This window comes from Aspergillus thermomutatus (assembly GCF_002237265.1).
Source record: "Aspergillus thermomutatus strain HMR AF 39 chromosome Unknown NODE_42, whole genome shotgun sequence".
NCBI lineage: Eukaryota > Fungi > Ascomycota > Eurotiomycetes > Eurotiales > Aspergillaceae > Aspergillus > Aspergillus thermomutatus.
The window spans coordinates 14,488-28,250 of record NW_020798091.1 but is presented as its reverse complement, the minus strand read 5'-3'; the positions used below and the strand labels follow the sequence as shown (position 1 = coordinate 28,250).

At 49.7% G+C, this 13,763-nt stretch overlaps 6 protein-coding genes across 6 annotated transcripts; 3 read left to right on the top strand and 3 right to left on the bottom strand.

Moving 5' to 3' along the window:
- Positions 1-129: 129 nt before the first annotated feature.
- On the top strand, positions 130-2,123 carry CDV56_103678 (glycosyltransferase family 2 protein; the record flags this gene model as incomplete). Its single annotated transcript, XM_026757297.1, has 3 exons — positions 130-343; positions 412-1,524; positions 1,582-2,123. 3 exons carry the CDS (start codon positions 130-132, stop codon positions 2,121-2,123), a joined length of 1,869 nt encoding a protein of 622 aa, XP_026616398.1.
- Positions 2,124-2,355: 232 nt separating this feature from the next.
- CDV56_103522 (uncharacterized protein) lies at positions 2,356-3,667 on the bottom strand (the record flags this gene model as incomplete). The annotated part of the gene is made up of 6 exons (XM_026757141.1): positions 2,356-2,604; positions 2,667-3,074; positions 3,125-3,342; positions 3,403-3,408; positions 3,466-3,533; positions 3,606-3,667. 6 exons carry the CDS (start codon positions 3,665-3,667, stop codon positions 2,356-2,358), a joined length of 1,011 nt encoding a protein of 336 aa, XP_026616397.1.
- An 823-nt stretch (positions 3,668-4,490) lies between these two features.
- On the bottom strand, positions 4,491-5,163 carry CDV56_103364 (uncharacterized protein; the record flags this gene model as incomplete). The annotated part of the gene is made up of 3 exons (XM_026756983.1): positions 4,491-4,770; positions 4,847-4,958; positions 5,031-5,163. The coding sequence occupies 3 exons, from the start codon at positions 5,161-5,163 to the stop codon at positions 4,491-4,493; spliced, it is 525 nt and encodes a 174-aa protein (XP_026616396.1).
- A 741-nt stretch (positions 5,164-5,904) lies between these two features.
- Positions 5,905-7,107, bottom strand: cdpNPT (putative dimethylallyl tryptophan synthase; the record flags this gene model as incomplete). Its single annotated transcript, XM_026756758.1, has 1 exon — positions 5,905-7,107. One exon carries the CDS (start codon positions 7,105-7,107, stop codon positions 5,905-5,907), a length of 1,203 nt encoding a protein of 400 aa, XP_026616395.1.
- Positions 7,108-8,173: 1,066 nt separating this feature from the next.
- Positions 8,174-9,243, top strand: CDV56_102894 (uncharacterized protein; the record flags this gene model as incomplete). The annotated part of the gene is made up of 3 exons (XM_026756513.1): positions 8,174-8,325; positions 8,379-8,547; positions 8,596-9,243. The coding sequence occupies 3 exons, from the start codon at positions 8,174-8,176 to the stop codon at positions 9,241-9,243; spliced, it is 969 nt and encodes a 322-aa protein (XP_026616394.1).
- Positions 9,244-11,417: 2,174 nt separating this feature from the next.
- On the top strand, positions 11,418-12,595 carry CDV56_102470 (DUF3129 domain-containing protein; the record flags this gene model as incomplete). The annotated part of the gene is made up of 5 exons (XM_026756089.1): positions 11,418-11,532; positions 11,619-11,942; positions 11,992-12,039; positions 12,091-12,263; positions 12,317-12,595. The coding sequence occupies 5 exons, from the start codon at positions 11,418-11,420 to the stop codon at positions 12,593-12,595; spliced, it is 939 nt and encodes a 312-aa protein (XP_026616393.1).
- Positions 12,596-13,763: the final 1,168 nt, after the last annotated feature.

The window sequence follows — 13,763 nt, the reverse complement described above, 5'->3', positions numbered from 1 at the left end:
TCATGAGGGAGCTCTAGAGTGCAGGATTGGTCCATTTCTGGAACACCACAGCAAGGCCCGTTGGAAGAGACGAACCCCTGATCCACAATATTAGCAACAAGAACAGCCTGCGGCCAGTCACTTGCTGCAATGCTGTCAAAATATGAGTATGACATCCGGGAGCTTCCACCAGACGACCGCATTCGGTTCAGTTTGAAGTACAGGAAAGCTCTCTATCTCATAAGCAAGGCGGCCATCGGGGCCTTTCACCTCTACTTCCTCGTGCGCTTGCTCCTGGTCATCACTGCACCCCAGCAGACCTGGCAAATATGGCTTATGCTTCTTGTCGAGTATATCTTCGCTCGTAAGTCATCGACGAATTCAGACGCTTTGTGCAATTTCTTTGCCCGATGGAAACTGACTACAGGCCAGGTATGCCCCGGTATGACCAGCTCCTCACGGTAGCAGCAGGCCGGTCGTTGCAAAGCCGTCCCCGGGACCGACTGCGACTCCATGGCAGTGACTATCTGCCTCGGGTCGACGTCCTGGTTCCCTGCTGTGGAGAGCCGACGGATGTGGTGTTGGACACTGTCCGCGCGGCTTGCACCATGGACTATCCAGTCACTCAATTTCGAGTGCTTCTGCTGGATGATGGGGCATCCCCTGCGCTGCGGGACGCCGTCGCAGAACTACGCTCGCAATGGCCTCACCTGTCCTACCACACGCGCGGACAGCACTCTGGCCGCGTGTTTGCCAAAGCCGGAAACCTCAACTTTGCGCTCTTCTCGTTGCAGGATGAGGTTCAGCCGGAGTTTTGTGCCGTTTTGGATGCCGACTGCATGCCCACGTCTGATTTTCTGCGAGCCACGCTGCCTCATCTGCTGAAAGATCCGCAGGCCGCTTTGCTCACGACCAGGCAATACTACTATAATCTGCCCGACGGTGACCCGCTGCAACAGTCTCGTGTGCACTTCTACACATGCCACAATTCCGAGCTCGACCGCATGGGAGCTGCCATCGATGCCGGATCTGGTGCCGTCTTTCGGCGCAAGGCCATCGCCGATGTGGGCGGCTATCCCACCTTTTCCTTCTCGGAAGATTGGCAGCTATCCCTGATGCTGCAGGGCCTCGGGTATCGGACGCTTCAGGTGCTGGAACCTTTGCAGTTGGGATTGGTGCCATCGTCGCTGGATGGGCATATCGCCCAGAGGAACCGATGGCAGATTGGTCACTCCCAGCAGCCGTCCGTGTTATTCTCCTCGGCAAATCAAGCCATTCCTCGGCATCTGCAATGGAGCATTTTCCTTAACGGAGTGTCCATCGTCTTGGGCCTGGTTGGATACATGGTAGGGTTTGCGGCAGTTCCCGTCCTCTGCGCTTCGGGACGTCTGATTCCTGCCGCATCGCCCTTCTTGGTTCGGATCCAAGTCATTTTGGCGGTTTTGCAGATTGCCTTGACGTGGATACATGGGTTGATACAATCCGCCCACACGGGCTTTCGGATCGGGCCATTCGCCCACCTGGAGAACAGTTGGCTTGCAAGTAGTAAGTCACCGTCGGACAGCCTCGAACGTTGCGAAAACAGTACTAATCATCGTCCAGCCCATATTTTCGCGATAATTCGATTCCACTGCTTCTCGAGCAAACCAAAGGGTTCTTTTGTCACGGGGAGTAGTGCGAATTCGTGGAATCGCTTCACGGAACTGCCCATATACAAGAAGCTCCGCAAAGATCTGTTGGATAACGGACTGCTATACAGCCTCTTCCTGTTTCTTGCTACTCTAGGCACATTTCTGCTGTCATTCTATGCGCCCGCGAGCAGCGATTATGCCGCTGGCGCTACAAATTCTCCCAAACCATTGATCATGGAATTGCTTACTACTGTGGCGTGGCCCCCTCTGCTGCATATCGTCTATCTCACTGCCAGCAATCTGTGGGTTCCAGTCGGATATCTGCTGCGTCGTCCGGAGTACGCCGAACGGAGATCTAGGATGGCCATGAACGACCATGGTATCTCCTTCCCCCAGGAGGATGTCCAGATGAAGCTCCTTCACCAGAGCTGTCCTCCACTGGGCTCCTACAACCATTATGTCCTAGTGCCTTTTGTGTTGACTGCCATTTTTGTCGCGGCGTCTGTGTTGTGAGTTTTGCTGGACATGGCACTTAAAAATGGAGAAAAAGAGCATGAAAGAACATATCAAAGAAGATTTTTTGCCCACTCCATGGAGCGATTTGAGATCGGTTAGAGCCGCTGTCGGCTTGAAAGCAAAGCCAGGTAATTGTAGTAATATGGCATTCGTATCTATTATTGGAAAATTCGAAGCATAAGAGCGCAGCCTCCAGATCACAATTTCTGTCATACATACTGCTAGATCATCACACCCTATCAGCCAACAAGACCTCATTTTCCTCACTCTTTCCGCTCCAGACTCTCATAGTGTCAATGTAAGCTTTGATAGTATTCCAGCCGACAGAGTAGAAAAGAAGGCTCAGCAGAGCGATGGTGTACCCCAGGATCTGTAAGGAGCTGATGGGCGTGTGCCAAAGGAGGACCGAGATAGCAATGAGTAGAATGTTCTTGGGAATGCTGATCAGCGTCATCGCTAAGCCGGACGTTTTGCCAATCTTTGTGGGTCAGTAAGAGTCCATCATCTGTTTCTCCAGTCGACTTCAAAGGTAGAACTCACCAGTAAAAAGATTGATACATTGAGCATGAATCCCATCACGGCACTCAACGTCAGGACTGTCCATCCAGTCTGTGCGATGGAACTCCACACAAACGAAGCATATTCTGTCTGACTGGCAACCAGCGAGGTCATGACAGCACACGCAGGCGCAAAGTAGTAAAGACTGACCAGCGGGTCCATCTTCTGTGCACTGTCGGACAGAAGAATCTGGACCATGACGAGTCGATTGGCGTCGAAGACGAGACTCGCGAACTGGAGACCGAAGCCCAACCACGAAAACCTAATCTCTCCCGACACAGCCATTGCAACGCTCAGGGTTATGATGAGAATGTTGATGAGTGCCCCGATTGAGGGTTTTGCGACCTTCCAAGACCAGCTCGTGATCAGTGTGACTACAGGGCCAGCTGCCTATAGATCGTTAGCATATCGCCCCTCGAGGCCCGCAGAGAGTGAAGTACCTTGAGCATCTGGATAAAGGAGATATTCAGATAGAGATAAACCACATTGCTGCAGACCAGAGTCCCGCAATACAATAGGCCAATGGGGATGATAGTCCGACAGTACATCCGCGCATCCATGGGTATATTTTTCCGGCCCTCAAGCAACCTCGTCGTCCGTGCAAGGACTTGGGTGACAATGGTCGCAAATATTAAATGCCAACATGTTAAGATGATAGCTATGGAGGATCAGTAACTGCGCAGAGAGAGGCGCAATGGAATCGGTATTCAAGACTCACGATAATCTGAGACAAGGTCAGCTTAACGTAGCGTGGGTAGGATGCGGGAATATGTCAACATACGGAAGTTCGTAGAATTGATGATCCATTTATTCAGGAGAATGGTAGAATTGGACCAGAATATCCATGACCTGAAGCGTTGGGAGGGAAAATGTGAGCATCTGATTGACAGCCAGGGTATATCGAACGGTCTGATCACTCACAGGACATCAAGGACAAGATGCCAGTCGGACTTATGGTCGCCATAAAGATCATGAACTGCCATGGAAGCGATGACGCTCCATGGATATTATACTAGGTTGACCGTCGACTACCCAGTGTACGCACAATAGAATTGATAACTCTCTAGACCAGTTGCTACTGGGGACACTTATATGCACCTCCACCGACCTAGCCTTGGACCGACTACTACATTGTTTTCCAACTCATGAAGACTAGATCCACATTCCGACAACAGAAGACAATAGCACAGAGAGCAGAGTGGAGTCATTGACCTCTTTGATATGATTCAGTGGACGAGTGCCAGATGCGGAAGTACCTATAGAGATGGTCCGTCCAAGTACCACTGATCCACGTCGGTTCAAGACGAAGTGCAACCCTACAAAGTGGGATGACAATGATGTCTCGGAAAAGAAATCGCTGTATTCATGATGATACAGGCACACAGATGGCCTCCCTGACCGCTTGCTTCAACATGGCGTTATCAACCTATTACTTTCCAACGTGCAGTTACTTTTGAGACGTTACGCAATAGGATCCAAAATACGCACACCGTTAGACTGGGTCAGACGCAACATGAACATAGACACAGCATATATATGAAATGAAAGTAACCAAGTATAGTGCACTACCAAGAATGAGTACAGTAGGTGATGAAATAGCTCGGCCAGGCTCTGCATCGAAGAGAGGGCTGTCATGTGCTGCCAGACAGACAGAATCTTTATCATCAGCCCAGCTGAAGGGGTAGATCTGCTTTTGTGGAAGCAGGATCAACGGGTCTTTCAGTCTTTTGTTGCTCACATATTGCTCCTCGCAGAAAAGCGAACAGGAAGGCTGCCGCTGCTGGACCCGATTGCAGACATGCCGCCTCAACGATTCATTTTGAAATTCTCGGTATAGTACTTGATCATAAGACTGAGCATGCCTGGCCCTGTCAGACCTTCTACAGTCCCGTCGCCGGTTCCCTCGGGGTGCTCCATCAAGACGATGATGTTCATGAGCCAAAACGGGTGGCCCGGAGGAGATGCCATCCAGCCGTTAGGCACCGCTGCCGAAGCCATGAGGTCGTCGCTGTGAGCCATGCGTCCCATAAACGCACGCTGGACAAGGATAGAGTCTTGTGATGCAAGGCCAGCGAAGTTCCATGGCCTGTGAAGAGCGGTTCAACAGGGATTAGGGCTTCAGTATCTACGTCCGCATACATTCTGTATCATGAGGAGAATACCGTCGGTGTCCATAGTACTGGAAGAATACACCTGCCAGAAGAACGTATCCGCCAAAGAGATACATGTAAAAGTTGCGGACGAGGTCGGCTCGCAGGATCTCTTTCGGGAGTCCTGAATAAATGTCCCAAATCCACGGCAAATATTTCTGAAAAGCATGTTGTTTGTCTCATCGTCCCATAGTACCCTCAGCCAAGAAAGCAACGACGAGGACGATCGAGAGTCCGAGTGCATGATGGAAGGCTTGCTCCTCTACAGGTAGAGAAGAGTCGTGATGGACAATTGAGATTTTCCACAGGGCTTGCCGAGGACCTTGCATATCTCCCACTTATTTGGTTGGCAGTGATTTCGACGAGTGTTACATTCATTGTGCACCACCCAGCATGGTGTCAGAGTTCTGTTTAGGATGTTCTTGGAATAGATTTTGGCATCAACACCAAGTACTTACTAGAGCCGGACAATCGTTCGAGAAGTTGGCCATATGACAGAATCATCTCGCCGAATGCATCAAGCAAAAGGACAGGACATGCCAAGATCCCAATGCGGATCAATGGGAACATTCCTCTGCTTGGACCTCTGATGCATATAATGCTCAGTAACTGCATTGATCTGCATGCGGCAACTTGGCCGGGCAATGGAATGTGGAGTTTTCACAACACCAAAGCACATAAAGTAGTACGTAGTATAAGAGGATAAATATAAATAGTATGAATTTGATCTTACATAATGCAACCATCTCAATCCTTTATTTTATTTACATAAATGCAGATTCAATTGACCGGTTTCTATTTATTGTTGATTGCTGATACCTGTCTTACGCAGAGACTACCTCCTTAAAGATTCCCGATGGTCATTCAGCCCAATTGTAATATACAGACAGATATGGCCCTTTTTCCCTCGTGTATGCAAAGGACAGCCACGCTTGATATCGCGTTGCCACTTCCAGATCCTTGCCTGGACTGCAACCCAACTTAGCAACTGCGTGAACAGAGCGAAAGGAGAAGGGCAACGATAGGATAACAAGAAGAGACGGGGATGGAAAGCACAGGGGTTCAACTCACTAGTATGCCTTCAAATTGTTAGTGTAAACATCTGCTTGGCCTGGCATATCATGACGCTGGAAGAAAGCAGTCAACGTCTGCGCTATCTTAGTCTCTGAAATCCCTATGAGCGGCATATAAAGCTTGGGCGTGGGAAGTAGCTGGCCACGCTTCATCTCATAATTCAGCATAATGGGCAAGAACGGTTTGACCAGGACGCCCGAAGGACTGAGTGGGCCTTGGATAATACCGAGCTCCGTCCAGAGCTCACGCAGGATGCCTAACCCTATTGTTGTGTCCTCATCTGTAAGTCGTCCGCCTAGCGTCCAGTGTTCTTCCGCTCTGGCAATTGTGACATGAGGGTCGGCAATGTAGATCTTAAATCGAGTATCCGCGGGGTCAACGAGGTCGCAGGAAAGGAAAGCAGCGTCGATTTTGATCTGTTGGAGATGGGCTTCGATCAATTTACATGCACTTTCCAGGTAGCCTTCTGTGTCGACTGCTCTTATAGCCCCAAAACATGCGCTGGCGACAGACTGCCCCGTGGCTGCGCATTTGATACCCGGAAAGAAGTATTCTTTGGCCACGATGCCAGTCTTGGTCAAGTTCAAGGCCAGAACATACTGCGTCTTCACCTCAAACTTTGCGAGTTGCTCCTCATTCAAGTTGCGCTCCTCTTTGGCCGTCAGTGTCAGATGCTCGCTGAGGGAGTGATGCAGCTGTATGTTGACGCTATTGACAAGCAATTGTAGCTGGGAGAAAAACGCGTTTACCGCGATGCGATTGAATCGATCACAGCCGGTGCTTGCCTGATAGTTGACGGGCTCAAAGGCAATACGCGCGGTCGATCCTGATTTCTGGAAGTTCTGACTCAGCTCGACTGTCATGTTACCACCTAGGGTGCACCGGTATAGGTTCCTTTCCGGTGTTGGATACGGACCAAGCACTGGGACAATGAGCTGCGCAAAGAGACACAGGTACTCGTATTGCTGATGGATGCTATACATCCCGTCAACGAGGAACTTTGCGAGCATGGGTGCGACGTGATGCCAGTGCTGGTATTGATCCAGATCCGTGAAGAGAATCGCCTTGCTGAGTGTATGATAAGGCACGTCTTTGGAGATAGGGGTCTCTAACTGTCCAGATTGCCCCGTTTGGTCGTTGACGGCTGTTGTGCCGGAGGCAGATATGCCAGAAGGAGAAGCAGTCATCCTGCCGTTCATTTGTTATTCGATATGAAAAAGAAAAAACTAACTATCCACAGGAATACTCCGCCGTCTTGCAGGAGTTAGTTTTGACTTGGATATTGGAGACTGTGCAATATGAGGCTCAGAAGGACGACGAGGCTAGATGGGAAAATGAGAATGGAAGAAAAGAAACGGCAGACCCGTCCTTTTTTGTGACAGAGGGAGGACGAGGTCGGCCATACACTATCAGCTCGATGACAATGAGCTGGCGGATATGTTTGCGCTTCGTCACGGAGCCATTTCTACCAATACCGAGCTGTATCTCTTGGAGATGTGTAACACTCATAGACCTGTTGGCGTAGTAAGGCCAGACGTCGCTTTCAGCTGACAGAGGACTGGTAGGTCAGTGCAAGTAAGGTATGACAATCACTTTACCCTCGAAAATACTTTACTGGCCGACATGACTGCCTCTACTTCGACATGCATGCCCAGCAACCCGCTACTGGCAGCTCTGGAACATCATGGAACCAACAGGAGTGGCTTTGAGTGGTGTGATAACTATGCAGATAGGTTGCACAGTTTTGATACACAAAACTCGTCTTTCTAGGCCAAGGCTCTCTGTGTTTCTACAGCTCGAATCAATAGATCATAAATTACCAGCATAATGTATGCAAGTCATGGTGTTACATATGTAGAATTATCTGACAGTTGTCACACTGTTGTTCTTGTTCAGCTCAGCCCTGCATTGCCTGATGTGGATATAGGACTTCCAGGCTACATGGGTTGTGCTACATGAAGCTGAGATGTGATGCTTACTTCCGAGGCTTCCAGTTTTCAGTCTCCAGTCATTTCCCAATGACTTTGAAACAAGAAATTCATGTGTTCTGCCCAAAGCAGGGTCCCCTTTGAAAGAAGAGCTGAAGAATGGGAGGATCAGAACAATTGAATGGGCTTTGAACAAAGTGGGAGGACCGGCTTGGGAGGACCTATAAGAGCAAGGTCGTGACGTTGGAAACCCGCCTTCCAATGGACTAGTAACTGGTAATCACTTCCTTCTACTGCAACACTTCTTCTGATCTGGTTCATCGTTCCACTGCATACCATGGGAAGCATCGAGGTTCAATTCGCGGATAGCACCTCGTATCTGCAACCACAGACCAACACGGAGGATTGCTTCCTAGATGATCTCATCAGTCGACATGCTCTCACCCGTCCTCAACATCCAGCTGTTTGTGCATGGGACGGGGTGCTCACGTATGAGGAACTGGAAAATGTCACCTCTCGGCTAGCATCACGTCTCCAATCAGAATGTGGAGTAAAACCCGGGATGCTGGTTGCCATGCACTGGGGATGGGTAACAGTGCGATGCTCAATACGGGAATCACCTTTCCTCCATCACAGACAGATGATAGTGACGAGTGTGATAATCAAGAAAGGATTGCCTTTCATGAGATGGAACGGATTGATCCGTCCGAGGTCTGTACTGTTCCGCACACCATGAGCTAATGAATTCGGTGTTTCTAGTTCGACATTGTAGTCGAGGTATGCAACCATGACGGACGGAACTCGTGCATTCTAAAGTACTGGGACAGCTGCCTGTCTGAAAAGCAAGCCGCAGATGTGGCGAGCACCTGTAGTACAGCTGTATCGGGACTACTGAAACAGAAACAGCAGACGGTGGCGCGGTTAGATTTGTCTAGCGATCATGATCAAGGTCAAATTGCTCAGTGGAATAGGAATATATTGAATACGATTCAACAGTGTGTTCATGAGCTCATCCAACAACGCAACGGGGCCCAGCGCGACGCAGTGGCCGTGGATGCATGGGACGGCCAGTTTACATATGGGGAGCTGGATGAGCTATCAACCCAGCTGGCGCTCCACCTAAGGTCTCGAGGCATCGGGCCCAAGACCATAGTACCGCTTTGCTTTGCAAAATGTCGATGGAATCCAGTTGCCGCACTGGGCGTCATGAAGGCCGGCGGCGCCTTTGGACTACTGGATCCGGCGCATCCAGAGCAACGTCTTCAGGACATGTGTGCCCAGCTTGGAGCCCAATTCATCATCGCGTCGGAAGATTTCCAGAACCTGGCCGGCCATCTGGCTTCTGAAGTTCTAGTGCTTGGGAATGAGCAGGCTCAGTTGTGGCAAAACACTGGACCAAACCCGTGAACAACTCCTTCCGGCCGCTCTGACAATGCCATGTTTGTCGTCTCCACGTCTGGATCGACAGGCAAGCCCAAAGGGATCGTGATGGAGCATCAGTCCTTCTGCTGCGCCGCGTTGGCTGCGCTCGATTTGATTCAGAAGAAATAGAGTCAAATAGAGCGATGCAATCACGAGATGGGCTCAAAGCCGCTGCTGCCAGGGGGCAAAGATGGGTGGGACTGTAGTCTGTTTGCCTCAGCATCATCAGACAGTGATCCCTTAGCTGTCATGGTAAGAACTGAGGTCTCGAACAACGAGGAAGAAGTGGACTTAAGTGGACTTTGAGGTAGTATTATGATTATATATTCATTGTGCAGGAAGTCCTCCCATAAAAAAGTTTGAAATCTAGTGGCTAGGCTGATGTTCCACCCATTTCTGGGCCTCTCTGCGTCCGAGATATGCCCTGTCAACACGGTGGAATCTTGAAATCTACCTAATAAGGATAAATACAGAGGTTGATACCATAACAGCAGCAAGGAACTCGGCAGCCTCGACGACCGAAGTCGGTTGGGCTCGGGTCTAATCGCATTCTTCTATTTAGTCCCGCCCAACGCCCATTGTTGTTTAGTGCTTCGGCCGTGCCAGCGTCCCTCGGAGCATGCAGCTGCTGCGCTGCACTCTTCGGTATGCGATACCTGCTGTAAATATCTGCCTCGGCGGTGCCATGCGGTATACCCTCAGGGGTGTAATCGGCCGCCAACCTAACACTTCGTTCAGGAATGCCTGAACATAGGGAAGTCGCTTTATGTCCTCCCCATTGAGAAGCTCTGCTGTCCCTATAATAGTGTTGAGCTCAATCGGTGCTTTCTTTGTGGCCTGTGGGTGCAGGATGTACGAGAGGACATTATAGCTATCTAGAATATCATAAAAGTCCCCCAGGCATTTTCGGCTTTCAAGTTAGCCCATTTGAGTATCAACATCTTCGTCGCCAATGCCAGAGTTGTGGTGATCTCGGAAGGGTGCACCTGTGGGAATGAATGTAGGGGTCCAGACTCCAGGGGATAACTTCAGAGGAAACCTCCAGAAGAAACACCGTAAAGCAGAGCTTAAGCCTCCTGTTCGCAATTGATGATCTGCCCGAAGGATCTGCGACAGGCCGGAGGCTGTTTCAGATCCCGAGCAACCGACTTAAGCGAGGTATACCGACTTGGCAATCACATGGATCGTCCCGGCTTCTGCAACTGCGGATTATCTACAGAGCAGCCAAGCTTGCTGGCCCACATCTAATACTACTCTACGGTTGCCAATTTTAGAACATTTAGCACGGGGGATCATTACATATTACTCTTTTAAGTATAGGTCCCTCCACTAGGCAAGTCGAACTGGAACTTCTGGGATATACGAAACATGGTGAGAAAGCTAACAAAACTTTATGGGCAGACATTGGTAAAGTCTCACTCGGCGAAATCCTTGCAAAGATTTCCTATCAGACGCAGGAGAAAAGGATAATGTCCTGGAGTGATGCTGCTATTCAACTCTTTTGAATGACTTCTTAGTACAAACAAGGAACACTTGACAACAACTACTTACATCGTTTAGCAATCACCAGTGGAGGTCATCCAAGGCACATCTGATACGTTGGATCCGCGGAAAACTCATCGTAGATCTCTGACAAAGTATGGTTCCCCCGTAATTTACCTAATTGACACTTGCCAGAGTCTCACTCTCAAACCGCATTAAGACCCTGGCCTGCCTGTTCTGACATCTTCATTGGACTCTCCTGTCGATTGTGAAACTGGGGATTGTCGGTTGCACCATCGGACACCAGGGATAGTTCTCATGAATGATCTAGTAGGTGTTCTCTTCGTTGATCCAAGCCCATCACTGCCCTCGCCTAACGGGCGAGAAGTCTACTAAGACGGTCTGCTGTAGTTCATGGAGGAGCCTAAGAAGGCAGGAGCTGGCTGCATCACGTGGTTGTGTTTCAGGTTTCTCACATAGCGTTGTGGATATTGTTAGAGAGCTAATCCCTCATGGGTAGCCCGAGAATGAAGGGAAAATGTATGCACCAGTGTGAATCAGAGTATATAAGGACGTCTGGCGTCTTGTTCTTTCCAGTATCAAGCAAAGCAAGCCAGTACTCATACCTTTGGTCAAAAACCTTCGACTACTCTGCCTGTCCTTCTCACTTCGTCAACATGTTGATTAAAGTCATCCTCACATTGACAGCACTACTTGTGACCCAAGTTACTGCTCATGGTCTCATCACCCGTATCAAAGGCGCCAATGGTGTCGATATGCCCGGCTTAACGAGTGAGCCCATCCTTCTCCCCCCGGCTTCCCTTTAACACTCTCCCCTTCCCTAGGTCACAATGGATTGTCATATTAACTGCTTTTAGTCATTGATGGGATACCACGGGACTGCCCCTCTGCGGCATGTGGCGCGCAAAAGGACACGGCAATCATCCGAGACCAGGAAATGGGAGGTATCAAGGCTTCGCCCTTGGGCCGTACTCTGGGGTCTGGTCCGGTGTATGCGAACACAGTCATTGACATGTTCATGGGCACTGTGACGCAGAAGCAGGCTCGCATTTCCCGTTCAAAGAGGCGTATGAGATCCCTTTCCAATTTGCGCATCAATGAGGTTAATATGTTATCAGGTCGACAATTGATCAATGATGCTGCCAGTGTAATCACTAATGCCGGCGGAACTATTCTTAACGGTACATATTACTGGATAAGCCAAGACGAAGCAGGACTGACCTTGCCTAGGCGTTCAAGACATTGCGGACAAAACCCCGTTGGGTGGAACTATTAAGAGTAAGGAGCTCCATTACATTCAGGAAGACTGAGGCTGATAAGGGCAAACAGGCGCCCAGTCCGCGGTTGATGATGCTCTCAGTATTGTGCCAGGTATAAAGTCCGGTGCAATGACAGCCCAGGGCACCACCGAGAATGGTATCCAGTTATACTCTGGCAAAGGTTCCAGCACGGGTCTTCCCACCGCTTCTCCAGATGGTGTTGTCACAGTCATTTACCATCAGGTAGACCGATTCTCCCGGAATGCATAGTCCGATATTAACTTGTTTACTCTTAGGTAAACCAAGACGGCGCTGGACCCCTCACAGCAGACATTGATCCGTCCAGTGGGGGAACCAATGCAAAGGCATTCGTGTCGGCTCAGGTAATTCAGAACATCCCGGGCGTGGCGGGCTTCTCAACATCCAGCACTATGGACTACGAGGTCAAAGTCCAGGTGCCTAAAGGGATGAAGTGCACTGGAACAGTTGGTGCCGCCAAGAATGTCTGCATTCTACGTGTTCGGAACACTGCCATCTCCGGGCCATTTGGAGGCTCTGCTGCATTTACACAGTGACAGGGTAGTAACTTGTAAGTCGTGATTCGCCTTGGAGGATACAGAGGCCATTTATGCTGAGTTGAGGAAGAGGGAGTCGGCTGGGAGTCCTTTCCATGACCAGACTGGTAAGGAGTGATTCAGCACGCTGATATTGTAATCACTGTTAGGTTAATAGTCAATATAACACTCAACAGTTATGGATTATACTGAGGAAATTTAGTATAAGTAGCATTCCATAAGCACAATACCTCCTGTGAATAAGTGCATAATCAAGATGTCACCCAGCACGCACTAGTCTATATCCTCCTCCTCCTAGCCACCTAAAGAACCTCCCCTTTGTCTGGTTTGTGTGTTCCCTCATTCCCTGAACCCTATGCCTGCTAATCACCTAGATCTGCTTCCTCCGAACCCTCCTCACCCGCCTCTATCGCACCCCTGTACCATATGCCTTGACTCCATCCTGCCTCGTTGCTGATTTGGAAGTCTGCTTCTGGGGTGTCGGAGGGCTCGCATATCTTTAAGTAGGGGAAGTATTACTACCTTTTTTACGGCGGAAAAGGGCGCGGAATTGGGGCATTGCGAGTGTGTTTGTGGGTCTGAGAAAGGCCCGTTTGGGCCGTGGGAAGTAGGCCCAAGTAACCCGCTCTAGAGAAATGGGGTGCAGGATGAGATTCAGAATACGGGGCATGCGGATTTAGTGGAGGATGCAGAGGGACGGTTGTGGTCTTCTTGGGAGTGAGGCTATTAAAGAGAGAAAGTGGGTGGGAGGAGACTGTTTTTGGTACATATCTTTGTCTATCCATGATAGCGTGTAGACGGTCATGCTGACGAGGCAGGCCGCGAGACATTCCTTGTGCCGCTTGAGTGGATCGAGTGAGACACCCTGTAAGAAATTCCGCCAGACTCTTGTTTTAGATAGCCTGGAGCTTTTGTGGGTGTCTTAAAGGGACCTCGGAGCTCAGGAAACTAGCTGATAGGGCCATACATACTTGACTGTGATGTCCGCATTCGGAATCAACTATCATGTATATTACCACCTTAGCAAAGGACATCATAACCTCATTAAAAGGTCCTAGAAAAGACCATGTTTACAGCAAAACTAGCCCTAGATAAGTGAGAGCTTTGATGGGCAAGACATATATAATTCTCAAGATTTCGCTGGTTGATATCAATAGAAGATGTCCCG